The sequence below is a fragment of the Caloenas nicobarica genome, chromosome 6 (genome assembly GCF_036013445.1).
Source record: "Caloenas nicobarica isolate bCalNic1 chromosome 6, bCalNic1.hap1, whole genome shotgun sequence".
Lineage (NCBI taxonomy): Eukaryota > Metazoa > Chordata > Aves > Columbiformes > Columbidae > Caloenas > Caloenas nicobarica.
In genome coordinates, this window is record NC_088250.1 from 4,527,754 (window position 1) to 4,555,653 (window position 27,900).

General features: G+C 38.6%; 1 protein-coding gene across 4 annotated transcripts in view; it reads left to right on the forward strand.

Annotated features, from left to right (window-relative positions):
- The window catches only part of PARD3B (par-3 family cell polarity regulator beta), a 377,310-nt gene that overhangs the window by 152,594 nt on the left and 196,816 nt on the right, over positions 1–27,900 (forward strand). For all 4 annotated transcript variants that reach the window (XM_065637273.1, XM_065637270.1, XM_065637271.1 and 1 more), the window contains 6 exons: positions 3,042–3,133; positions 11,586–11,672; positions 14,431–14,556; positions 18,581–18,939; positions 20,566–20,705; positions 21,438–21,566. In XM_065637273.1, the coding sequence (XP_065493345.1) occupies positions 3,042–3,133; positions 11,586–11,672; positions 14,431–14,556; positions 18,581–18,939; positions 20,566–20,705; positions 21,438–21,566 (933 nt within the window). The remainder of the gene's footprint in view (positions 1–3,041; positions 3,134–11,585; positions 11,673–14,430; positions 14,557–18,580; positions 18,940–20,565; positions 20,706–21,437; positions 21,567–27,900) is intronic.

Here is a 27,900-nt window from a genome sequence, read left to right on the forward strand (position 1 = left end):
CCTAATTAAATGCTGAAGTATGAAATGAATTTGTCCGTTTGTAGTGATTGTTATGTGACAGGAGCTGTAATGTCACGAGGATGGAGCCAGGCTCTTCTCGGTGACAACCAACAGTAAGACAAGGGGTAATGGGTTCCAGCTGGAACACAAGAGGTTCCACTTAAATTTGAGAAGAAACTTCTTCTCAGTGAGGGTGACGGAACACTGGAACAGGCTGCCCAGGGAGGTTGTGGATTCTCCTTCTCTGGAGACATTCAAAACCCGCCTGGACGCCTTCCTGTGTAACCTCACCTAGGGGTTCCTGCTCCGGCAGGGGGATTGGACTAGATGATCTTTCGAGGTCCCTTCCAATCCCTAACATTCTGTGATTCTGTGATTCTGTGATGTCATTCTCAGAGAGCTCAGTTATCATTTTGGTGTTATGATTCATGTTTCCCTGGTCATTTAAGACTTGAAATATATCTGGCTTTGTGTTCACTGACTTGAGCGTGCGATATGTGATATGTGTGAGCACTATATGCCTTCAAATCAAACCAGGGGGTGCTGTGCGGGATGGGGCTGTGACACCGAAATTCCTGCCGTGGAATAAAAAGGTAAGCTAGCTGTAATTGCAGTTATGGACTCCAAACTCAAGCTTCGTCCTCTAATTCTTCACAGAAGTTTTATCTTGTGGAATGATGAAAATGTGAAAACGTGGGGCTGTCAGGCACCTCACAAGGCTGGACTGTTATTTTCTGGCATGGGAATGAACATGCCTTGAAACATTTGTGCCGTGTTTTAAAATCTGTTCTTGAAGACCTCTGCTGAAGGTCCGATACCCCTAATATCTGTAATAACCCTGTTAACCAGCTTCAAGACACTTTTTGCTGGTCTGGTCTTTAGCAGAAAACAAGGCTGTTGGTTGCTGTCTTTTTATAAGAACCTCTTACTTATTTTGGAATGTAACTGTGCCTTTACCAACCTTGTGCTGTGTCACTGAACAAACCTAGTTCCCAGTATCACATTAGACTTGTTGATCAAAAAATGGTTCTTTGTAGTTTAACACCTGTGAATCAGTCAACAGAAACATGAGATTGTGTTGATAACATTAGTATTTGTCATTACTGTGAAATCTGTTTTGCAAAAAAGTGGAGATGGAGGACAAGTATGCACGTAACCTCACTACAGCAAGAATAACAGTAACCAAAACCCCAGAAATAAAGCAATAACATAACTTATGCAGACTTGCGTACACTGCAAGGGGGCTTTAAATAGCAAACAGTTCTGAGGCGTGAGTAGCAAGTTCTGTCGTGCACTGAGCAGCCGTGTGTTGCAGCCTGTGTCTGGAAGAAAAGAGAGTCTAGTTAATGCACAACCCAACATCTGCTCATGGCTTGGCTATTTTCAAGCTTCCAAGAAGAGCCTTTGTGGCACCAGTGTTTTCAGTGGTGAGCTTTGGTGGGTCCATTATTGTTAACAGGTTTATCTGCTGCTGGCATCTGTTGTTATCAAGATGCTACCTTCTTTCCCAGTGAAGTCAGCGCATGGAAGCCGTGTGTCAGTTTTCTGCTGCTAACGCACTGCTCGAGGTTGAGTTCCTGATTTATGAGGTTACTATGGAATATACTTCATATAACAAGAACTGCTCCTTGACATGTGGTTCCACTGTGAAAAGTGATGGGAAGAGACGGCACACACTCAATACACATTTTTAAAAGTAGTTCTTCCATTAGTGACAGAAGTTTGCTCTCGGTGAGGTATCGTGGTCTTGCAGTGGGATCCAAGTCTGTTGGCTTGTGCTCTAATTAGCACACAAAGAGAATCTCTATCAATGTTAAAAATTCAAAAGCAGTGTCTCAACCAAAAGGGGATCCAGCTTGATATATATGACAAGGGTTTGCTTGAAAGGCTGGCCGTGAATATTTTTTACAACGCAAAGCAACCCACTCTCATGCCCACTCTCTTGATACTTATAAACTGAAAATAAGTTCTACGGATCTTTGAGGGACTGAAAATACCAAACTTTTACAGCCATCTGAGTACAGCCATCTTTTGAGAGCAATTGAAAGTTTTAATATACAGTGTAGAGCTTTTATTGAAAGTTAAATTACCTATCTCGTTGGCGTTGTTCTTTAGAATGAATTTATAACATTGCTACCTTTTGCCTTGAGACAACTTGATATGGCAAGTATACACACTGGAAAACTGTACCACTGCAACAAGAAAAAAAATAATTATTGACTCCAGGCTTTATCTAGTTAAGATCAAGCTCTGAATTGAATTCTCTTAGTGTGTTGACAGCTGAAGATTTATGTCTTCCAGCTATATTCCTGTTGCAGAGTTGGCAGAAGTGACCTCTCCAAATAAAGTCTTTGTTACAGATTTTGCTCTGTTTACATTATTGCCATAAGGGTTGCAATGAAGTACAGTACATTAAAGCTAATATATCACCTGCTGACAGTGGTCTTATCTCATTGGTACCTCTTTCCCTCTCCCAGTATGGAAAAAATGCAAACATTAAGAGTCTAAGGATCACAAAAAGAAAGTTAAATAATAGTTTTCAAGAGCTTTAGCGTTAATGTCAGGTCTCTGTGTGCACTGTACTATTGTGTCTGGCCAAATAGTTACAAACTTTATTTTTTTGTGAAGCTACTGTGAAAATATGGCTTTACCAGATAAATGCTACTAAGGGATAGAAAGAGCAGAACACAAAAAAAGCTGCTGGGTTTTCCAAGGTCTGCAGAATCCATTGTGAGAAAGGGGGGGGCTCAGAGTGGGAAACTGTGACATTCAGGTTAGATGGGTTGACAAGGAAGCAGCACCACCAGTTTCTCCAGTGGAATCACGATGGGACTGGTGTGAGGACTGGGACTTCATGATACCCTTCTGCTTCTCTGAATGCTGCCTGGAGTGGGGCTTTCAGTCCTCCCCATCAGCGAGATGGTGTTACTTATGATGTGTTTTGTCTTCCACATATTCACTCAAAAATATAAATACAGCTCTTGTTCTATAGGCATAAATACGTACGTCGTTTCAAAATGTGCTTTGAAATTTCTCAACAGGGTGCTTCCCAGGTGTCCTTTCAGGCTGGGGAGATGAACCTCACCGGCTCCCCAGAACTGCTTTTGGCTCCGAGGGCCCGGCTCCCCGTCAGGTAGGAACATCTTCTGTTCAGTGTTGCCTCAAGTGTGGTTTATCCACGTCCAAGACAAGGCCGACTTCTCCATGCTGCACCTGGGAATCTCTATTGTGCTCATCACTGTCATCATCTCTGCCTCCTTGTCCCATTCCCATCCTAAAAACGCACTTGATTCACGTACTAAAGCACATATTTGCACATGAGTCTTCTAATCTCATTCATGAATATGGATGATTTTATTGTGGTGGTTGTAGTATAAGGCTAAGGGGAAACGTGCTAGTGTTGTGTACTCGGTGCTTTTGCTTTCTGCTCTGTTCTGAAAGTATTTAATGTCTTAAGATAGAGGATGTTCTTAGGTATTATATGATATCTCAATAAATAACTAGTCGGCTGAACCCTATAATGCTAAAGTTATCGTTTTCAGTTAAAATGTCACCTCTGTTTTTGAGTGGTAACATTATTACTTCACTACCTCCTGTAGTAGATTTTACATCTATGTTTATACACTGAAAATTATAGCCAGTATTTCCCTCTGCATTGCGTCACTAGAGTAGTCAAATGGAGTGCATCCTTTTCTTCTCTTAGTTTATAACAAACCAGAGACAGACAGTGCTGTTACAACTGAAGGTGCTAGTGGTCACGTTGCTAATTTGGAAAATAACTTTTATTTTCACCAGTCTAAAATTTGGGTGAAACTTAGGTAAATACATAATCTGCATTGGAAGCCAATACAGTAAAATTTGAGAGCTGCATAGCTGAAACAAGAGGAAACTAGGTGTTCTCAAGAGGTTTGATAAAGCTTCAGGGTTTATTGTTCCTGAAATCACAGGGAAATTTCTAAATGGCTGAAATGAACCAAAAAGAATAATTTTTGCAGGTTACATTTGTTACAGTAAAATGAAGAAGTCAGGCTGCAATGCAGTGTCACAAAGTAGGTCAGTCAGATCCTCGGTGGTAATAGAGTGTTTGACCTGGCAAATTTGGAGCGAAATGTATCCATGCTGCTATTCTCCTGCCCCCCACCGTAAGCTTAAATTTCAGTTTCGATTGGTGATGCAGGTTGTGCTGAAGTCACCTTTTTGAGTAGGCAAAGGAATTTAGTCATTTGTCCAGTATGTTGTGGTTGTTGTAGAACTGTAGCAGTATCACACAGCACATTGTAAAATGAAATCAAGAAGTATATGGCAGACGTCTGTGTGCCAGCTACAATGTCAAAAATTCGTTTGTTTCCATTTTGATGATACCAAATAGTAATTTGCTATAATTTTGCAGTTTATAGTTATTTGTCAAAACAGTACAAATAAAAACCATTAAATAAGCAGTATCTAAATTCCTTAATATTGAGCATTGATCCTCACAAACACCTTAGAAAAACCAAGTGTTAATATTCCTTTTTTACCTACGTGGCATCCTGGAAAGAGGCACAAACTTATATCCCCAGAGCCTGTGGGGAAGGTTACAAGAGCAGGGACTAAAACCTCAGTGGTCTTCTGGGCCATGCCAGGATTTTAGCAGAAGGATCACCTTTCCTTTTAGAGCATCTCAAAAATAAGTATTTTCCATGCAAGAGAGTTAATTTCTTAGTTTTTCTCGTTCTTTGAGTCATTATTTCATTTGTTTTATGGGAGACTTCTGTTTTGGTAATGTTGTGCTTTTCATCTCATCTGTCTGTGTTGTTCCTCCCTCTTGGAGGCTTCCTCGTCACCTACTCTGTATGCCATTTTGCAGTTTCTTCTCTTGCCCGCTGACACTGATACATATTTTTCGAATGGTCTCATCATGCAGAGGAACTGGAGGGCTCTTCCAGCTTTCTCTGCACCTGCCAGGCCTCTGCCTTACACCCTGCTTGGTTAGTGCGCATCACGCAGATAGAGAACTTAGTTTAGTTGCTAATGCTTATTTTCTCGTTCTGGAATGTTGTTAAAGACTTCCACAGCTTGTTTCACCTGAGGTGAGTATTATGCATCACCAAAGATAGGCACTCATTTGTCTCTCAATCCGTTAATTTGTAATGGGGATTAATCAAGCTTTGTGCATGCTAGGCTCATATTTACTGTTGTCCTTATGCTTTTACTAGGGTGTTTTAGACATCAAACTCTTCTTAGGAATCTTCCGAGAGCGTATTTATTGAGTTAAATACATCTTTGCTTACATTTGGGATTCTTCAGAAGACTCTGCTTTGCATTTAATCTTCAAAACCTGATTTCAGTGACTATTGGAAATGTTGACAATGAGGAAGCCCTCTGTGATACTTTTAGAGATACTCCATTTTCTGAAGTAGCCAGGTCTTCTGTGGCATGTTGCAAAACAGTCATTAACAAGCCTAGATTTCTGTACATCTCTTGGGATTTTTGTTGAATTCTGCAGACTGTCTTGGTGTATGGAGGAGTATGGAAGGAAAAGCGATAAAGAATATAGATAGGGGACCACTCAACTGATGCCTGAGCATCAAAGTGTTGAATGTACAGGGTGCAGAGGGAAAACTGGCCAGAATAAGTTATTCCCAAGAACCTGTCTGCGTTGGTTGTAATTTTTTTGGAGATAAAATGAGTTGAGATGTATGCATTAGAGGAGAAACTTTGAGGGCGGGGAGGAGGGGGAAGTTTTGAGATGGGTAGTATGATGATTTTTTTCCTCAAAATTGTGAGTTATATTCAAGTATCTGTAATATATTCCAATTTTTTGAAACAATTAACTTAGGAGGAGTTCAGAACACATTATTTGTAAATCGAAGCTTGTAAATCTGTGAAATTCACTGGAATTTCAAAAGTCAAAGAATTTAAATTTTAAGATGGTGATTTTGATTCTTTTATGGCTTTTTCCTTAAAAGCGAAGAGGGTTTTTTTAAAACTATTGTTACAACAGTTTTTTTTCACTAGGCGCAATAAGTTTATGATGGAAAATAATGAGTCACTAGCAACCTCATCTATCTATCTATCTATCTATCTGTTTTCTTCTGGTATCTTACCTTGATCAAATATAAGTAAAGAAGGTTTTATTAATAAAGTAGTAATTAATAGTAAAACTGTTTTTTTTCCACAAGTAGTAAAACTAGCATCTTAATATCTTATTTGACTCCTTTTACACTGTTCTTTCTGAAAGGAAGTATTGTTTGTGATTTGTGTAGATATCTTTCTTGGTAAGTTTAGAAAATGTTAGGGCCATGGAGAGGACCCACCAAGTCATGATACCTTAAGCCTTCATTTAAATAAGCCATATTAAGTGTTGTTAATGAATATTTCTATTTGTGAGCTAGTCCATGCTATGGGAAAAAAGGAGTAAACCACTATTGTCCCTGCTGCTTTCATGAGAAAATATTTTTTCCTGTCACTGAATTGTGTGATCATTATGACCTATGGCACTTAAGCAAAATAGCGACTGGTCACCTAAGAAAATGATTAGAGCACCAACCTGTCTGAGGTGAGTGTCCCCTCGCTAACTGCACCCAATAATGGGTGTTCCAGAGGGAAGCAGAATAAAAGGATACCAGGATGAGTATTTTATGATCGTGAAGCCCAGTCAGTTGAAGTTAAAGGGTTCAGACTTGGCTTGGTTTATATTGCTTACTCAAGTAGGAAAACTGTTCCATGTGAAGAAAACCAGTTCACTGATTTAAGTAGGCAAAATTAGTCACCTGTTGGGTAAATGAAATGAGTGGCAGTGTTGGAGGATTTTTAGCTCCTCTATTCAGAAGCTAATAGAAAGGCAGGTTTTTTGCCAGGATTTCTTAAAGCATTTCACTGTAAAAGTACTGGGAGACTTTTCAGAACTGTATCTCTCAGGAGTCTGAAAATTTTAATTTGACCTTTTGAGAGCTGAACTTTGCTAGAAGAGAGACTTGAAACATCGGGTCATTGGCACATTCTTTAATGGAATAAATAAAGACAAGACTAACGACAGTCCTTTTGTAATTTTTGAGGGTGGATTTTTAAAATTTATTTTGGATTTCTAGTAAAGTGATGTTCAGAATAAAGGAAGCCAAGCTAATGCCATCATTGTATAAAATTCCATATTTTTCCGTTCTTCCCTTCATGTTCTGCACTAGGACCGAAAGATTTTTAAAGTAACAGCAGAGTCTTGGTGCTTTACAGAAGTCAGGGAGAAATTTGTCACAACCTTTAACATGGAATCCCTTAGCACACCATACATAGTAATACCGGTTTGAAAACCTTGCTTTTCTTTCCTTAGTAAAAATGATTGTGTTAAGGAACAGTAAACATGAATCTGCTTGGAAGTGGATGTTGAGCTTAATAGCAGTGGATTAGTTAGAACTCAAAGGGTAATTTATGCATAGATAATTCATTAGGTTTTTTATGTTCTGTTTTTCTGTCTTCCCACTTCTTTCTAGCAGAGGTCAGGGTCAGTTCCTTGGTTTAAGCACTGTAGATACATAATTAAAGCATAACTGCAGCTTTTTTTTCTTCTTAGTATTTTACCTTTTTTTTTCATCTTCTGTGTCTTTCATTAGTCTAACAACACAGAAGTGGGACAACTCGATTTAAAGGAAAAAGACACAAAAACCTGGTGCTTGCAGGCTGTCTGGTTTCTCTCTAAACCTTTAGACAGTTAATCTCATGAGAATTAACTGATTTTAGTGGGGGAAAAATGTCTGGATTATAGTAGCATCTTTACTAGATCAATGCATTTTAGTTAGGAGAGGGTGATTGGTTACCTCTTCAAACCTGAAACTGGAAGATTCCGACATTTCTCATAGTAAATATTTAAACTTTGTGGATAGTTTGTTTAGCCCTGTGTAGAGTGGAGCAGCTGAAACGGGGAATTCAACTATGTATTCAAAGGCTGTTGCTTGGTCACATTGTGCCTGGATTGAAGACTTACATGCAAGTGTTGAATAAGACTAAAATGGCAAAAGAATATGCCATTGGAATGATAAATACTTGATCTGTGTTTATTCAGGCAGTAGATTCTTGTACACAAGTACTGGATGACAAGTTGTGCCCAGTAACCCATGCAGAAAGCAGCTTTTTCCAAGGTACTGTCTTCAATATGTTGGAAAATAATTAATCCACTGTAGGCTGCATCTGCTGCATTATCCAAGAGACATCCTGCCATGATTCTCCTAGCATTCGTGGTTCAAGAAGGTCAAAGCACCTCAGCAAGATAAGGTTCTGCTGCAAAACTGCAAAACATTTTCTTTCTGGAGAGAGGTCCCTTTGAAGCATCTGTGTGCTCAGTAGTTGAGATTGGTTCTTCCGCATTGTTGGATAGTTTGCAGAGAAGTTTTCAGGCAACAAATCTTTTCCTATTGCATAAGTAACAAACTGCTAATTCTTGATACATTTTTTGGGAGAAGAAGTTATAGTATTTGACAGCAATGGCACTGCCAATCTGAAGATCAGACCGATTCACCGCTGAATACGTACGTCTAAATGTGCAGCGCTCCATTGAAATTTTGTTTTCATGTTAGAAATAGAATACTGTGCATGCTCACTACACACTTGCGTGCGTCTTTTCTGTCTCTCTTTGCTAAACTGTACTCATCAACATTTTTAATAATATGTATGGCAAACCTTCCTGACAAATGTGATAGACTGTAAAGAATCTGGCAGAAATCAATAAACATCAAGCAGTGAAGAATTTAAATAGTAAATGATGACAGCTGCTTCAGGTTAAAAATCAGTAGCACAATGTTGAATGTGGCCTCAGATGCCCCAATCGGGTGATGCCAGGTGGGTGTTCTCTGTGCAGCGAGAGGACGGGAGATGCCGCCGTGCACTGGAAAAACCTGAGCGCTCTGGGGCGAGCCCTACCCTGCTGAAAAATTTCACTGACATAAATGCTTTTTAAGAGTTCACTTACTTTGATTGCTGTGGGAATAGATCTGTGCCTATTCCATAGAAACTGGGTAACACACTCAGCAAGGAAAGTGTTTTCTGAGGTTGGAGCTCTGTCTGCTCCTTGGAGAACACACAGGGGACACGGGCCGTGTAGCACCCTGAGGCACTCACTGCATTGCTCACCAGTATTCCCAGCCTCTCAGCCCTACCTGGCAATTGGATTCCTCGTCTTTTATGCTTACTTGATAGGCCAGACTTGTTTTTTCTTTTACTGTAAAATGCATTTTAGATTTATAACTACCTTGAGGACTTTTTTTTTTTAATATGTTGAATATTGCAGAAACTCCATAAATGACCCTCTCTGTTAATATCACAGCTATCAACCAGCAGTCGAAAGCCATTCTGCATATCCCCCTCTTTCAGTTTTTTAACTGGACCGTCAAACTGAAGAGTCCCAGTAATTAGTATTTTTAAAACTCATCCTGTTGAGGATCTCATTCATCCTTGCCCTATTCTTGAGCACTCTCTCCAGGTTACACCTGCTGGAAGATGGACAGCATGAGTGAATGAGTCTCTCATCTTTGAGATACCTAAACCAAAAAAAGCAGAATCCCTGGTATCCTGCTTTTAAATTTTTTAACTGTCAGGCTTTTATAGGTATAATGTAAATATATGTCCTCAAAGATCTGTGAAAGTCATTGTGAAGACCAGTTGTCTTCTCAGGTGTAACTAAGAGTCACATTGAATGAAAAGTCTATTTTGACTCATTTCTGATTAAAAATATGGTTCTAAAGTACCTGTTATATATGTACGTAGAGTGTGCTCTTATTCTGGATGTTTAGTACATGCATAACTTTTAGGATGTTCCACAGTTTTAAAAATCAATACACAATTTACACAAGAGCTATTTGTTTTCACGAAGAAACCGATTTTTCGTAGTGTGTTGATTTCATGTTAGGTTTAAAAATAAACTTCTTTGTTTTATTTGGCTTTGAGCCTACTTAGAACTGTAAGTGCCTTGATTTAATCTGACAGCTAACCTGTCTGTCCTGATAGCCCTCAAAACAATTCCTGCTCTATTTTCCAGTTGCTCTTCCCTGGAGTGTTTGAGCAGTGTGGGGTTATCTGGGGACAACTCCAACTTACTGACATTTTCGCTGTACAAATGAAAGCCCATTCACTGCTTTTGGATCTCCAGGATTTGGCTCCTTAATTTTCTTGTATGTTTTGAATCTGTAGAAGTTCAAAAGACAATAAAAGTAGCCCTTCAATTGATTTTTTTTTTTTTTTTTTTTCTATTAAGAGAATTGAAGGAAGTAGAAAATGGAACTGAGAGAAGAGATGATTTCCTATGCTTGCATTTTTGAGGTTTTAGTAACCACCCTGATTAGCTTTTCTGACCATTTTCACTAGAAAATAAAATGTTTTCCAAAAAAATTTACAGGAAGATTTTGTCAGGATTTCCTTGTTTGATTTATGAAGAGAGAGGCATACAGGAAGCAAGATACCAGCAAATAAAAATGCTTGTTGATCAGGCCTGTCTTACAATTATAGTAACATGGAAATCTTATGTTGGCATCAGTAGTGATTCGTTATTCAGAGTCTATCCATTTCATTTTTATAGAATATAAGTTAATTCAAGTGTCAGCCTCTTTGGTGGAATAATTAACAAATAAAACCCTCCACAAAACTCCCAACAAACAAATAAATCCCATCTACCCCATCAAACTCCAAAACCAAAAGAAAATGGTGTAAACTTATTTTCTAGACTTATTCCAGAAAGTGTATTGAACGTGTTAGCGCGTTCTAATGAAAATGGAAATACCCAGTAGGTGTCCACTGGGTACTAATCTTCAAATCAGTGTGATTTGAGAGGAGAGGGTGTTACAAAAGATGCAGACTAGTGTAGGAAAAAGAAACACGATACAGACTGTGCATTTCTCTGTCTTTTTAATGTTCTAGCCAATTCAGGTACCTTCCTTTTCAAATTATGGTCACCCAGAATAGAGTTCAGGTCACTGTAAGGCTGACAGTGTAAAATACTCAATAGGAAATGAAACAGCAAAAATCTGTCTGAGATAACACGGAGGGTTTTGATAACGGTGTTTGAGGAAGGAAACTTCCTGAGAACACGAGCTGAGTTGCGCTTTTGATTACAATGGGGTTTGTCCTTTGTCGGTGAGGTTGTATGCAACTGAGGGCACAAATCAAGATATTTAAATATTAGTTGACTGATTTGCGTATCGACTTGGTGTCATTAATGTGTAATCTTCATTTTTATAATGTGTCCACATGGGAAAATTTACTGAAGAAGCTCATGTGGAGCTTAAATTAAGAACACATAGAATAACTTTTTTTTTCTTTTTTTTTTAATGATGAGGTCTCTCCTGACTTAAAAGCTTATTCTTTAATATTCTGGTTAATTTACTTAAGGGTTGATTTAGGAAAATGTCTACTACTTGGTGTCTTTCCCTTTCAAAATACACAAATGCGCATCATAAAAAAAAAATGATAGCCGTTTTGCATTTCGTTGTGTTTTTATATATTAGTGATCTCTCAGTCGAATATTTTTCCTATAATTTCAGCTGTCTGATCAGTCAGAAATTTGTTTTTAACATAAAATTCTGTGAAGCAGTGTATGATATGTGTTTCCCTGTGCTCTTTTCTAGTGAAATGACAAAAACAGTGGAGATTTCAGGGGAAGGTGGACCCTTGGGAATCCACGTAGTGCCCTTTTTTTCATCTTTGAGTGGAAGGTAAGAGATTTGCTGCATTGCCCAAGAAATTTAGTAATGAAACTGATTTCAGTTGTGGTTCTCTGAAAATACCTACTATTGAACCATACGGAAAAGAAAAGCTTAAAAGAAAATTGGTCTGTGACGCTTTTCTTTCTTTACCAAAATGTAATATTTACTAGTGTAAGGTATGTATGAGACAATACCACCCTCTTTGGTCATATATGTTCTGGGTTTATTCTTTTATTCTGGTGTTGGTTTGGCTTTGTGTGGGGGGGGTGGTTTGAGTTTGTTGTTGTGGTGGTGTTTTCTGTTTTGTGGTTTGTTTTGTGTTTGTTTGGGGGGGGGGGGGGTGGGTTTCATGTGGTTTTGTTTTCTGTTTTCCCCGGTTGGTTTCCTCTGCATAGGCCTTTCCTTAGTGACATACCAGACAAGAAAAGAAAAAAAAACTTGCTTCCTTGGTCATGCCTCTTAATTTTCAAGCCACCTTTCAAATTTGGTTGTATAGCGTTTATAAAATGTGCACTATACCATGAACTTTTCTTTGTCACGATACAATTACTTTAATTATAAATGACTTAACACAGTCTCTTGAGATCACAAAAGCCTGTTCTAGCAGCATGCTCATATTGATGTACTGTAGTTAAGACTGTGTCAGCATTTTCATAATAGCTGTTTTCCAAGCTATGTAAGTCAGATGTAAAAAAAAAAAAAAAAAAAAAAAAAAAAAACCCAAAAATTCTAGGCTGAAATTGGACATACAGAGAGGCTTAGCCAGAGAGTTAATATGACACTGGCAGCCCTGAATAAGAGATGGGAAATTGCCAATGCCATAAATGATGCCACTTCATAGTAAAATGGCTGCCTGTAACATAAAGACAATTATTGCAGAAGTAAAAATTGTCTATTCTTAAATGTTTCTTGTCAGTTTTCGTGTAGGACAGAGAATGTGAAGGATTAAATGGCCTTGTAAAGGTCTGTGTGCATAAATGTTTTCTCAGCAAGATCTGAGTTTGCGAGTGGGCCCGAATTCATTCAGAATGTTTTATTTGCCAAAAGGGAAAATAGATGTGCACCGACTGCCGGGAAAAATGTCATGACGGGCTCAAGAGGATAGTTGGTCTGCGATGAACTGCAGGAGGTCTGGGCTGTGTCGGTCGCTTTGCAGGCTGGAGAAAGGCACTTGTGTTTGTTACCCCATCGTGAGATGCAAGATAATAGTTCTTTGTTATAGGCGTGCTGGTCAAGGTTGCAGTGTGTACACTGTCTTTCAAGATCATTAGGTAAAAAATGTGCTGAAATTGCAAGCTAATAAAATCAGGAATCATTGTGACTCTGATACAGTCCTGTACTGAAGTATCATTGTGTTGGGTGCAGCTTTTAAAGACCCTCACAAAGAAAAAGTCTAGTGCCTCGGTCTACATTGTGTGCGTGTTAATATGTCCTTATTTACAAATGCTTTCGGGGATCCCTCGGAGCAAAGGGAGTTTTGACAGATGGACTACTTGTTTAGACACTTGTCTTGAAATTTTAATGACCCTTGGCAGAACCATACCGACATCTTTGTAAAGGCACCAGAATGACTTATGTTGCTTGTCCCTGTTATTTAATCAAGCCTGAGACTACTGTGTAAATTTTAACTCATTATAACATGAGAAAGTACAGAAGAGCATCTCTTATTTCTGTTAATGTCAAGATACAATTTATGTATCTTGACTGGCCATGACTACTTTGGTCTGGTATTTCAGTTGTAAAGTTATTTTCTAATAAGGTAGTGCTGGCTTTAGCCTAGTGCTGCTGCAGAGCAACGTTTTTCTAGAAGTGGTTAAAACATTGTATTAATTTACAAAATCTGAGTTTATACAGGAACTATAAAACTAATGGGAATAACTTTTCCCCTTTCTTTTGCACTTAGATATAATTAAAAAATGGAATTAAGATTTAATAATACATTAAAATAGTGCTAAAATTGAGGCTGTGGAAAAAAGTAACGGAGCAATGACTTTAAGCTGCCACAGCATATGTAGCTCAAGCCATTCTTTCAGATTCTACAGCACACAAGTTTCAGACAAGTGGGAAATCCTACTGCATTAGATGGAGCAACCATCTTAATTTCTTTTATTCCTCTACATTTATTGATTTGCATCTGGATGTAATTATGTTTCATTAGTTCTTAGTTATCATCATTATTTCGTTAGTGTTTAGTTTTTTCATAGCCACTGGTTGGATGTTTGCCCCTTTGAATCCTTTAGTGAAGGGTAACACAGGTTGCAAGAGAATCTTTATGCAATAGGTGTTACATATTTTGAAGGATATTCAGTAGGAACCAAGTTTTATCTTAAAGTACATTGATTTGGCATAAATATACATGTTTAAATCTTGTGCAAATACAATAAATCTAAAATCTGATGCATGGTGAATATAGTGTCATTTGACATAGTTAATAGCATTCTTTGGAGCAATGTAATCTTAGTGGCAGACAAATATTGGGTAAGCTAGATTCAAATTTTCAAGTGGATGGGGAGATCTAGGTGTTTTCCTCTGTTTCTCCAAGTATGACTTACAGGACTTAATATTCATGTCCAGCAGTTTTTCTTGGTGTTTCTCGCGATCCCCTTCTTTTTAATCAGAGGGAGCTGGAAATCGTTTTCTAGGTTAATCACTTCATAATGGCCTACTCTATCTCATTTCCTACACAGGAGGGATTAATATCTATTTTTGGTTGCTGTAGATCCATATGAGCAGAATAAGGATAATTTTAACTTTTTTTTCCTTTTAGGATGCTGGGACTCTTCATCCGCGGTATTGAAGAAAACAGCAGATCCAGGCGTGATGGGCTTTTCCATGAAAATGAATGCATTGTGAAAATTAACCACATGGACCTTACAGATAAAACCTTTGCACAGTAAGTGCTGCTTTACTGACACTTAACTAGCCAGGATTTTATACAGTACTGTGTTTATTAACTGATTCATGCAAAGGGATTAATATTTATAAATGCCTGTAAATAATAAATATAATATAAATAATAAATAATATAAATAAAATGCCTGTTAAATTGAGACCTGGCAGAAACTTTTTAATTTTCTTTCTGAAACCTCCAAATAAATTGAAATTTGAGGTGGAATCTTCTTGTAGTCTTAGTGAACCTATTCTGCTTACTTGATTAAGATTTTTACTGGGTTTTTTTCACTTAATAATTTTTCTGTTGTTTTTTCTGTATTTTTGTTGTTATTTGTTCCTCATAAGACCTTCAGAATGAGTTGACATCACAGCGTGTTTTTTAATGTTCTTTTGCAAATGAAAGAATATTTTTTTATTTTGGTGCTGCAGCTTTTTGAGCATTTAATTTTTTAAAAATACTACTACTGTCAAACCATGATTAGTTGAGCTAAATGGTAAGTCTCACCTCTTATGACTTCTGTTAAAAATCTGTTGACATTTATTATCTATCTCAAATTACTTTAAGTAACAGGTTGCTTTGATTGGCTGTGAATTAATGTGACATTGTTGCACAAAAAGAATAGCCTCTCAAATTTTGCAGATATTTGCTGTAGTAATTAAATAGTAATTTGTTTTTACTTTTAATCCATATGTTTAGACAGCTGAGTGATTGTTTATAACATAACAAAAACCTATTGGGATCTCAAGGGATTTGAGGCTTAACATTCTAAACAGGAAGCCAAATGTTCAAGGTTTCTAGACTAAAATCAAATAAGTAATTTCACTGTTAGGGATAAATATTTGCAAAGTAGGTTTTCATAAAACCAGCGTAGTTCTGTATTGTAGGTATTACCTTCTTTCCGAGGCTGTACTTTTTGCCTCCTGATAGCTTTCCAAGTTACCGCTTTCTGTGTATTAGGTGGTACATGTATTCTGCTGTGATACAGTACATTCCTTTCTCTTCCTACTTAAAGTATCAACTCTGTCAGAACAGAAGTGTCGGTATCATATTAAAATATTAATTGCCTCACCTATGCAGCTGTGTAATGAAGATGTATCTTTGAATGATGTTTTGTCTGAATCAAAACCTCTCTTTTCAAAATTGTATGTGATGTTTTTCTTTACAAATTTATTCTCTCCTTTGTTGTCTCTTCAGAATGTAACTAGATCTCCAGGGGCTTTAAGATCGTGAGATGTATGTGGAGTGGAGGACTCCATATATTTTTCTCTAAGGTTACTACGTTTTAGGACAGTTAGAAATATTGCAGTTAACTTTCTGGTTCTCCATCAGGCTTCCCTTCAAAATGAGAAGTGCAGGACACTTCACGTTCTCCACATTTGTATAAAGTTTTTGGAGTTGGAAGGGATATTTACAAAGATGGTTGTTAGTTTAGGGAGGCCAGTTTTGTTGGATGATCTCTGTCATTAGGCGAGTTAGAGAAGTGACTAAAAGGTGACGCAGAGCAAAGCCTAATTTAGTCGGTCTGAGTCACCTTATGTTACAGCAACAGGCAGTGTGGTTGCAGTGGCATTCGATCGGAGGAGAAAAACTGTAGGCAAAAAAGGACTTGACACCCGTTTGAGAACTGGGGGGCGTCTTTTGGACAAGCTCCAGCCTGGTCCCATGTCCTGTTATGTTGTTCTGCTGAATTGCCTTCCAGAATAACCTTCTGCATCATCTCTTCCCTGGCTGTGGAGAATGGCTAAAAAGAGCAGCTTTCCAGGTTGAAACTAATCTCAGTGAATAGGCCGTTTAGTTTTCATCTGGCATGACATAACTATACTAACCCGATGGCAGCCCGAGTTACAGAAGTGTCGTAATTGTAATGGATGCGATGAAGTATTGTCCGGAGGACTGTTGACCCAGAAATAGTCTTCAGATTGTCCTTTGAGAGGAAAATCCGTTTGCTAGTTTCAAACTGACATTTCTTCATAACCCTTGTAAAAGCTGTTTTAACACTTAGCAGAAACTGTTACTCTCTTTCTGTTTTCAGCAGAGACTGATGCTTGCTGCTTCTGTGGCTGGAACAGCAGCAGCCTACTTTCTGTATTCCCATGTTCATAATACTTCTATATATTGGGACTGGTCTACTTTTTCTTTTGCTGGTAATCTATTCAATTACATTCTGTTGTGTTGCAGAGTTTCTAGCACCTCTTTTAATTGACTCCCTTATTTCTTTAAAGTATGCATTTGGGGTCTCAAGAAATGGAAATTTCTCCATCCATTATTTTTTCGCTTTGAAGTGCAGCCAGTTATTTTGCCCCTGAAGACTGCATTTAGGCTTTCCCACAGGATGTCTTGTGTTACTTCCACTATTTTTTGTTTGAAGGAGATTTTATATTTTCCCTTTCATATATTTAAAATATTCATATCCTGAAACTGAGTCATTAAATTACCTTGTAACATCTGGCCAAGTGGCTACTTGCAAGGATGAAGATGGGGTGTGAAAGAAACCTGGGTAAGACTTTACATCGTTATTCCAGGAGTGTGCCGTGGTTTGTGTGATCAGGGTAACTTCTGTCCTTGATAACCTTCCCAGGCTATAGGTGAGCAGGTAGCCTATAACTGGGAAAGCCGTAGGGGTGTTTTCAAGATGTTAACATCTGTGGTGGCTTCTGTTCTGGATCAGTGTAAAACGTGTTTATTTTGGAAGTACTTTCAACATTGACTCCCGAGTGTAAATCCAAAGCCAAGACCTGAGCGAAATACTTACTTTGCCTGACTGACAAACACACTACAGAAAGGCAGGAGATGCGCAAATTGTTCTCAAAGGGGCCCTGTGATTTATTTAAGTTAATGTAGCCATTACTTCCCCTTTTGACCTGATTGTGTGAAGCAGAAGTTCTTGATTTTTCATTCTCAAGATGTGCTTCAGCTACCACCTTTATTTGAACTTGAGTGGACTTCTGCAGTATGGAAGAAAATCAGCCCATTTCATCAGAAGGTAGGAGAGGAAAGCACAGAAAGAGAGAAGTCTCCTTTGTTTCTTTAGAATCCAAGGTGTGTCAAATGTCTTGGTTGACTGAATCTACAGGTTATTCAAAATCCAGGGAAGGCCTTGTGAACAGTTGCTTGGGCCAAATTGTCTTAAGTGCCTCGCAATGCATTGGAACCCAAACACTGTTGTTAACCATGTTATCTGGTCAAGGGGAGTAAGTTTCATTAAATCCTCTCACACAGTTACTGATGTTGCGCTTGAGCACATCTGCAAAGACATTGATTAAGTAAAGTCCACATGTCCACTTCAGCAAGGGGTTACTGCTTGAAATATGAGTAATACCTACCTCTTTATTTATCGGTTTATATAGAAAGATACAAATAGTTGCACCTTTTTGGTCACCGTGTTTTGGGTTTTTTTCTGATGTGTATGTATCCCATACCGTCATCCTTTTCTGTTGCACCACTTGCAGTCACAATATTTCTTCTGAAGATGTCTATATATCCCACACCTTCATCCTTTTTTATTGCTGTGGAATCAGCCAGGAGTTGGATCAGAGATGATGAAGGAATCCAAGGGGCAGTCAGGCTGGACTCAGGAAAAATGGAGTCTTGAGCTTGCTCAGAGTAGATGGATCCACCAGAACCATTGGTCCTAAGTACTCAGTGTGCCTCTGTGCCAACAAGAACATATGTAACACATGAACACTTGAAAAAAGCAGCAAGCTATAACTTCAGGAGTCTTTTGATGAGCCTTTGCTATCAGAACTTCCCTTCCTGATCCTCCAGATGAAGAACTGTGTTCATTAGTTTATTCTGGCTGGGATTTCATAGCAGCCCAGGAATCCTGACAGATGTGCTGTTCCTACTTGAAGTGTAAGGAAATACTGCAGCTTAGAAATCTTATCTAATGTGTACCTGCAAATGGGAAGATAACGTTGCTTCTTCACGTTTAAGATAGGTTTTTGTCTTATTCTCTGTAAACAACTCCAAACTTTACCCAAATTTTCCAGTTTGTTATGTGAATTTTCATATTTTTCTTTTAAAGGGCTCAGGACATTTTCCGTCAGGCAATGAAATTTCAAAGTGTCACCTTGGAAGTCCTTCCTCCATATAATCGAGAACAATATGAGAAGTCTGCTATTGCCTCTCTTTATTTTCTGGATAGCGAAGAAGGAGTGCCAAAAACAAAGATTCCACCTCCTGTTCATCCCAAACCTGCTCTGAAAACGATGAATCTTTCCGGAGCAAGCAGCTTGGAGACAGCTGCACAGGCAACACTGCAACAAACCAAGAGCCCCAACCTCCCCCGGCTGGCGAGAAAGTCGTCGTCTCCGTCACTGTCTCCCCTTATGGGCTTCGGCAATAAAAAAAATGCAAAGAAAATAAAGATAGACCTGAAAAAAGGTAAGTCTTGGGAGATTATATGATTAGTTCTGTATCATGTTCTCTATATTGATACCTAAACTTTTAACTAAACTAGTGACATTAAAAACACAAGCAAGTTATTTATGGTTTAGAAGTTCCAAAACTTCCAAAAGGTAAAGGAACAGTAATGTTCTCAACAGCCACCTTTCTTGTTGCCAGACTTACTGGTTTTTAAAGCATCTCAGTTTCTGATTATGTGGAAGGTATTTCATTAGCACCACATGACATATAGAGATGCTTTGTCCTTCTTCCAAGTTACAGAATAAAAATTTGAACTGTCTGCTGGTGACCTGTGTTGTTTTTCTTAATATCCACCATTTGACCAGCACTGTTACGACATTCTTTTAAAGATGTGTTTAAAAAGAGACTCTGCTCCGTTTCATGTTATCCGAGAAGCTGACCGCAGATTTACCTGTCTTCAGCTTTTTTTTTTAATTTTCTACCAACCTTGTCTTTCCACCTGTGTTTATTCAGCTGTCAGCGGGCCGAATTTTGCGTGTGTATTTTGAATTGCTGCTTCATGCAGCTGTCTGTCTTTGCATGGAGTAACAGGTTTATGCACATGTAGTAAAATGTGCCTACGCAGATCTCAATTAGCAGTTATGTTTTCTGTTTAATTTCTGTCTTTGGTTTGGCTGAGAGTTAAATTTGATGCTAGAAGTGGCCCTTTTAAAAACTGTCTGTAACTTTATTCTTTTAACACATAATGAATGTAATCAAGCTGTCATTTCTTAATTTTTGTTATTTCTTGGATCACTCATCTTTCCTTCTGAACTCTTCAGCTTTGCGTTAACAAAACCTGCTTCAGAATTGTCCCCATTTTAGATGTAATACTTTTGATTTTGAAACACTAATTTATATTTTTAGAAATGAGAGGAACGTGATACATGTTGACGTCTCAGAAAACTATCACATGGGTAGCAATCTTGCTCAATAGAAAAAGATGTTTATGAACCCTGCTGTTACTGGGTGCTTTTGGTGGCTTATAAGCAATATCTGCTAATATTGATTTTACTCTCTAATTCTTTGTTAAAACATTTAGCTGTTAGCACTTGAGGTTGTTTATTTCCAAGCAACAGACAACTTCACTAATGGAAGCTTTGAAATACCGCTTGTCCTTTCTTAACCGCGTGTCGGCAGCAGTTTTTGCATTCAAATCATGTGACATTCTCCACTTTTCAACAAGTTTCAGTAAAACCTGCTAAATTATATTTATGCTAATAGAGAAACAATTCTGATTGCTCTGACTTGTTTCAAAGACTATTGACATTTATGTGAAGGCTCTGATACTAAAACCACCTTGAGAAAAGGTAAAGACTCCAAAATGAGAGTTCTCCCTTGGTTTGTATTATTGTGGGCTATCCAAAAGTATTTCCATCTGTAGCTGTTGCAGGAGGATTTGAGCATGTGTTCTGACATGGGTAGAATTCTCCTCTAGAGCATGCAGAAAATAGGCGTATGTTCACAGTTTTTTGTTTGCTTTCTTTTTGGAGTGGTAACCTGAATGAGTGTCTGTGACATGTTGCTGACATTGTCTACTTCATTTTAATGATCATCATTTGCTTGTTGAAATGGATGTTGGGGGTTCCATATCTGATGTTGTAGGTCCAGAAGGACTTGGTTTCACTGTGGTTACCAGAGACTCTTCAGTACATGGTCCCGGTCCGATTTTTGTGAAGAATATTTTACCTAAAGGCGCAGCAGTAAAAGATGGTCGTTTGCAGTCCGGAGACAGAATCCTGGAGGTTAGGTTAAATGTATTTTATTTTCTTATGCAAGCTACTGATGTATGAGATTAAAATACTTGGCCTTGGTTATTTAAAAAAAAAAAAAAAGTCTTACGGCTTTTGTACTGTTTGTCAACAAGTATTTTTCACCGTGATTTGGAAAAAGGTGCTTTTCACAAGGGTCTGTGGGATGTTTGAACAAGGAGGATCTGATAGCATCTTGGTTCTTAAAGCATATAAATGTGTAAGTTTAGAAACAAAACATGTCTTGCCTCTTCAGCCGTGTCCAAAAATCTCTGATTAATATCAAAGTGGTTAAGTGCTCATTTTAAGGCAATTTTGCTCAGATTGGCCCGTTTAAAATTTTCATATATCTTGCGACTTACAATCTCATTATCTAATGGGTTATTTCTACTTACTAACTTGAAAAAGCTCTTAGGGTAAACATTTTAAATAATTCTTAGGTCTTGTTTCTGTACTTTTCATCATCAAAGTGCTTTACAAACTAATTAAGCTTCACAAACCCCCTGCAAGGTGGGTAAGTGCTGCAGACCTGCTTTAACAGATGGTGAAAATGAGGGGAAAAAAGGTTAAGTGGTTTGTGCAGGGCCCGAGGGGGTGACAGTGTGGGAGCTCTTGCTAATTCTTTGCTCTCAGTCGCTGAATGACACCTGCCTTTGGTGAGGGGAGAGTGACAGGAGGCAGTTTTACTTACAGATGTGACATCTTCTGGTCTTTTGTGCCTGGTAGGTGAATGGACGGGACATCACCAGCAGGACCCAGGAGGAGCTTGTGGCTATGCTGAGGAGCACCAAGCAGGGGGAGTCTGTCTGTCTGGTCGTGGCTCGTCAGGAGGAGGCCTTTCTACCTCGAGAGCTGGTAAACTTGTGGGGTTTTTTTCCTGAAGAGTAATATAGAGACAGTTCTATGTTTTAAAACTAGCCCAAGAAATGGAAAAGAGCTGTTGCTGGCTGAGAAAGCCAGTGAAGGGTAGCTGTATAAGGCTTGCTTTTGGAAGTATTTGTACTTGCACTTGATTTTGATGGATATTTGATTTTACCTACTTTAGATGCAATTCCACGCAACCTGGTTTTTCATTCCCAAAATGACATCATGAGCATAACTCGCGGGAATACTGGAAATGAATTTTGTAACTGACATCAAGCATGACCAAAAATGGATTATTCTCTTTCAGTAAAGCAACAAACTTTTAACCAGAAGTTTCAAGTGCCTGTAATGAGTCCTGCAGTAACAAACTGGTGAGGGTGGCTGCTCCCTGGAGATGTATCTCCTAAGCCAAACTGCATGAGTGTTGTGGAATAGCATTCCGTTGCACTCCGCACAAATTTTGGAAGCAAGCTCTTCCTTGGCTGCTGATCTTTGACTTTATAGGCTCTTGCATGTCTGATTTTGTTCTATCTCAACTAATTAATTTTTGCTGTTTTTTTACAATGCTGGCATGAAGCTCTGTTCTCTTTTCTCTCACGTAGACAGAGCAGGACCACATCAGTGTAAAAGTGCTATCTGATGCATACTTGTTTTCCCTCAAAGAAGGTCATGTCTTTGGTAGCCTCTTCCTTATCTTGATTGATGGCTATACTTGACCTTTCATTAAGAAGTTCTCAGGATAAAGGAAGGACAGCATTTCCTGCTTTTGTCTCATTTTATCTCCTTTAAAGAGCACAAACTGCCTTCATTCTTTTCGTAAGATGCCACCTTCTTGCTTTGCCTTTTGCTTTGGAGTGTTAGGATCTTCTGCGGAAATCGTCCGTTATTTTTCCTCCCCAAACAGTTTTCCTCTTGTCTCCTTGCTACCAGTTGGACCTTGTTGAGTTTGGGGTATCTGTTGCCTATGGTAGGATGTGAAGCTGGAGGGGAGTTCAGATTCTCCCACATGAGCCTTTCCTGTTCTGCTGCTGGTGCCCACTTTTTCCTGTAGTAGAGCAATTTTGAAATGTCCTAACAAGGCTTGTTTTTGTTTTCCTTTTTTATTGAGTAATCTTCAAGGAGGATAATGGCAGGATATTTTCAGCCCTGTAATTGGGCATTTGTTGTCAGTGATTCCCAAAGCACCGAAGTCAGTCATTGTAATGCTGTTTAGTAAGCCCTGAGCTATAGAGTCAGTGGATTGGAGGGAAATTTCTGAGTCTGAAAGTGCTAAATTATCCATTATATTAAGGATTTCTTTTCATCCACGAGCTCCTCTAAAGAAGAGCTTATTTTTTGAAAAGGCAACAGTTTTTTCTTGTGGGTTTTTAAGTTATAAAAACATATTACTTGGAAAGTGTACTTTTAAAAAAAGTATGTATTCTTCTTTTCTCTCTCCTGTTCCCACAACATTATACATTATTTTTTTATTGTCATAGTACAAATTATCTTGGAAGGCACTGTAACAATGTGTGGGCATAAAAGGGTGGAAGAATCTAAAAGCTATTTATAATTTTTACCTGTCACAATTGCTTGCTATTGAATTCCAGCCCCTACAGCAAGGATTAACTACCTTTCAAAAGGTGACTTACTTAGGACTGGCATGACTGAAATCCAGAAAGCAACCACATTTATCCTGGTGGTTTGACCTTCGACTGGATTGCTTTCTGTGCAAAAGAATGATGCACAAGTGATGGCCCTCACTGTAATGGTGATGATATGTGAATTCTAATGCTGTTCCGTGTTTCTTGTTATCCCAATCAAGTACAATATAATACAAATGTGAGTTACTGAAATACATTAGATAATTTTATGGAACCAGCCCTTCTGAATTTAAAAAGCCTTTTGGCAACATCTGTTCGGTAGCTCACAGCAAAAGCGTGAGTTACCATACCACTGAGCTACCAGATGTTGATACGAACGTGGTGCTTGTTAGAATTCATGAGATGTCTCAGAAAAGATTAAAAAAAATAAATTAAAATTGGTTTAGCTTTTTTGTTTGTTTTTAGCTTTAGCCATGATATTACGTTGGACTAATCCTCTGCTACCTCAAAAGTTACAATGCTGTTTTGATCAAAGAGGAGCGAAAAGCCAGCACTTTAGATGTTTGTTTTTGGAAGGAAAGGCAGTGGATAATCCAATATTTTTCAAGGACAGCTGTAACTGAATGCTTTGACTACGTAACATGCATGCAGAGTTTACCTAAATACTTGGGGGTTTTGTTAATGCCTGGCAATAATAGGGTAGTTGCTTTATATCAGACGACTCCTTGATTTGAGCAGTTCTCCAGGGACTGTAATCTGAGAAGCTGCTTTATTTGGATTTCCTGTAACCTGTTGAAAGGAGAAGAAGGATCTCCAGGTAACTGTGCCCACTGCCCACACGTCCTGTGGCAAAGATGCCTCTGGAACTTAGACCCACCAGAGACCGTGCACAAAAACATTCAAGCTTGTTGCTCCACTGGAACTGAGTTCCTACATTAATTTCTGGAAAGAATTCGATAGCTGCAGGGGCACAAAGCAAATAATGTAATAAAGCAACAGTGGGTGGCATTTGGTTGCCTGGGTCTGTAATATAATTTGAGTTTACCTTGTAACAAAGCTGCAGTTTGGTCTAAGCTTGGTCTCACAAATGTTCTCTCTTCAGTAAGCTAAATGGGAGCAGAGTTTGGGGTTTTGTTACTGTGATCTATGCTGCTGAATTGCTAGCGAGTGGAAAATACATTCCGAGTAGCAAACCTTTGCCACACCAGCCAAGAGCGACGTGATACGGGTAAGGATGAATCAGTCTTGCAAACAGACATTATTAAATTATAGGGAATTGGGACTTCAGTTACACTTAGCCCATGCAGCATCTGAGAGTTGTACAGTTACATTGTTTGTACATAATGAGAGAACAAAATAGAAAACCCAGTCTTTGTAGTGTTGTTTAAAAAAAGAAAAGGAGGCTCTAATGATTTTATTTTTTTTTTCTTTTGAGCAGATAAGTGATGTAGAATTTGGCCCAGCCACAGGCTGTCCGCCTTATTATCTGGTTAGCCAAATGTTCCCAGTAATTCATGCCAGCTGTTGACAATGTAGCAGCTGAGTAAGGAGCTGATTCCAAAACTCAAGGGAAGATCTTGGATTCACTTAATTACCACAGTCTACAGAATGACCAGTGATTAGTGCATTCTTTAAGGTGCATTGGGGTTTTAAACTGTGTAACACTGTTTTCTGAAGGATGGAGAATATTACAGAGGCAAACTGAACAGGTTTGGATTTTCCAGCTCTTATCAAAGTAAATGAAATACATATCAAACTGTGGCTATCGTCCTATTGTGTTTTGAAAAGACAATGTTTTGATCATGTGTATTTGTTGCATTTTGGTTTTTTCTCCAGGAAAAAACGTGTGAACTGAAGGTGCCATTTATTTTAATAATGTTATAAAGGTCACTAACTCCCTCTGCTCTTTCTTTATTCCCGCATTGGTAAAACAAGCAAAGCTCCTCGAATGAGAACAGCTCTGGCGTAAACCATTGCACCATGACCCTATGCAATTCTTTATTGTCGTTTTTCATGAGCCTTCAGGATAGTGGATGTGATGCACATTAGCAGAGCAATGTGCCTGTTCTGCAGTTGCTAGAAATAATAGAGCACTGAAAATATTTTGATGCATTTTTCTTCAAGTTAGAGCACATACATGGTGTGAGTTTTGCATACGCTTTATTTTTTGTTTTAAAGATAGCTCTGACTTACCGGTTTCAGCTGTATACACTGTTTCTGTGGTTTCTTGGTGTATTCACTGATCCCTGATGAATGGAGGGGGAAAGGGAATGAACCAGCATTTTTACAGCAAAAGCTAAAGGAACAACAGTGTATATAATGTAGCCGTTCGTGTTTAACTCTGAGGGTTTTTACACGTATACTATACAGGGTAGAAGGAAGCAGGATCAGAGGCGAGTTCAATTAAGCTTTTTTTCTGCTTACCATGTCATTAACTTTTATGTTTCAGTCTTCCCCATGTTAATTCCTTCCACTGCCTTGAACTTCTGTGCCTGAAGGGGAACTACTTGTTTGCCTGAAGTGTTGTCCTTTGGTTTTTAATATTCAAAGCTTAATTTCTATTATTTCCTTTTAACCGTTCCTTGCCTTTTTATGTGCAGGAAATAAAAGGTGAAGTTTCAGCCTAGACTTAACCGTTTTTGCACCTGTTTTTGTAGGTCAAACAGTTATTCTAATGCTCAATTAACCAGAAATGGTCAAGAATTTCAGTCACCAAATGATTCCAGCAAGTACCAATTATCTGTTATATTATCTCTATTCAAAGGGAGAAAAGTCTGATAGAAGAAGAAAGTCAATATACATATATTGGATTTTAATAACGTACACAAGATTCACGTTTTTAACACATAATGAAGAGAAGGCTATTATGGATACATGTGGCACCTTTCATCTTGAATAACTTTATAAACTAGGTAGAATTTAAGAAATTGGGTGTTTTTTCCCAAGAACTTTTGGAAGGAAGTGCTGAATCTCAGGCCTGTAGATTCTCTAGAATAGTTGAGAAATGAGTGTAGGTTGTGTTTACACAAATGTATCTTTTTAGAGTGAAAACGTTGTGTAGTGCCGCCCTTCAAAGGTTCCCAGCATTTGTTATGTGTTTCAGAAGACGGTTACTAGTTCATTATAGCTTAGAGTACTGGAAACTATGCACTGAGGTTTGTTGATTAGTTGCTGTGCTCATTATAAAAGTCAGGAAGGGATCACTGTTTAGAGGGAACGTGACAGTCTTTCTTGTCACAGTGAACAGAAGGTTTGTCAAAAAGCATCCCTTTATTTATCCTGGCTTTGATGGGACTCCCTAACTACCAAAGGGGGGAATAAATTGCTTGACTAATTCGTGGAATGCGTTTCCTGCGCTTTTCCATGCGGCAGTGGCTCTCAGCCTTTGGAGACTGCAGAGACCTTATCGCATCAGGTCTGTTACTGCTTCCTCTGTCAAGCCCATCAAAGTGCTACGATCCAGCAATGATTTCTTTTTCAGATCCCACTTTTCCTATTTTCCAGCAAACACGAGGAACCTTTAAAGGGTGGTCTGAAAGCTGCGGTCCGGACACTCCTTTCCTGCAGGAACCTTGGGCGGTGCTCTGCCTGCTGGGCAGGAGTGGTCACCAGCAAGGAGAGAAAAGTGCAGTGTTACTTGTACCATGAGGTATTTGCTTACAGGATTACTGCCCAAAACTCCTAACTTGAGTAATCCTACCTCAAAGCATTGGGAAATGAAAAACATTTACTTGATAGCATCAGTCTCAGCTCTGGCGTTGCCCAAAACTGTTTGGCAGCCCACTTAAATCTATGAAATCACAAGTATGTATACATCAGAATAGAGTAATGTAAAATCTAGCTCTTAACAGAAATGGAGTCTTCATACATGTTAGGTGCATTTATCCAGATTTGCACTATTTCGTTTAATAAAACCAAAGTATTCAGGCAATTCTTAAATCTTGCTGGGAACTGTAGTACCTTGTCACTTATGAAGGTCACCAGATTTATTCCATATACTGTATGAAAATGTTTCAAAGTCTCTCTTAGAATCCATGAAAAAAGTTTTCCTAGGGGCACTTAGTGTAAAATGTGTGCATGTGGTATTTGAAGTAGACATAAAAGAATTATGCACTGCTTAGTGCTTCGTTTACCATCCATTTCAAACAGTAACCAATAAACCGAGTAGAGGGTTGGATTTGTACATCGCAGTGTTGTGACCTGTTTGCCTGGAATATATTCGGAAAGGATACACTGACAGCAATCCTAAATTCAACCTGGATATACCGCGCAGTCTTCCATCTTTGAGTGACAAGATTTTAGGATTTAAGTGGCAAGGTACATTAACTGCATAAGGCTCCACCTCAGTAGGGCATTCAAGCACATGGCTCACCCCATGCATGGGATGAAAATGGGTGTTGCAGAGTGGGACATACTTTGACTGAGGACCAAACAAGTTAATTTTTCTCCGTTTCCTACAGTTACGTAACTTCAAAGGTTAAGCGAGACTGCATTTTTTAAAGTTGAAGCGCAATGCCAAACTGAATCACAAAACCCTTTTGCAAGGACAAACCGTTTCCTTGGGTAAAACTTACTATAAGATTTCGAATAGGCCTGTCAAGCAAACTGGAGGATTTCCAGACTTGGAGCGTCTCATGACATCAAATGGTAAACTGTGAAATGCAATGGATCTGCCTTGGGTGAAGAGCTGAATCTAATTTTGCTAGTTTTTAAAGCTATCATTCCAGAGAGTCTACATAATT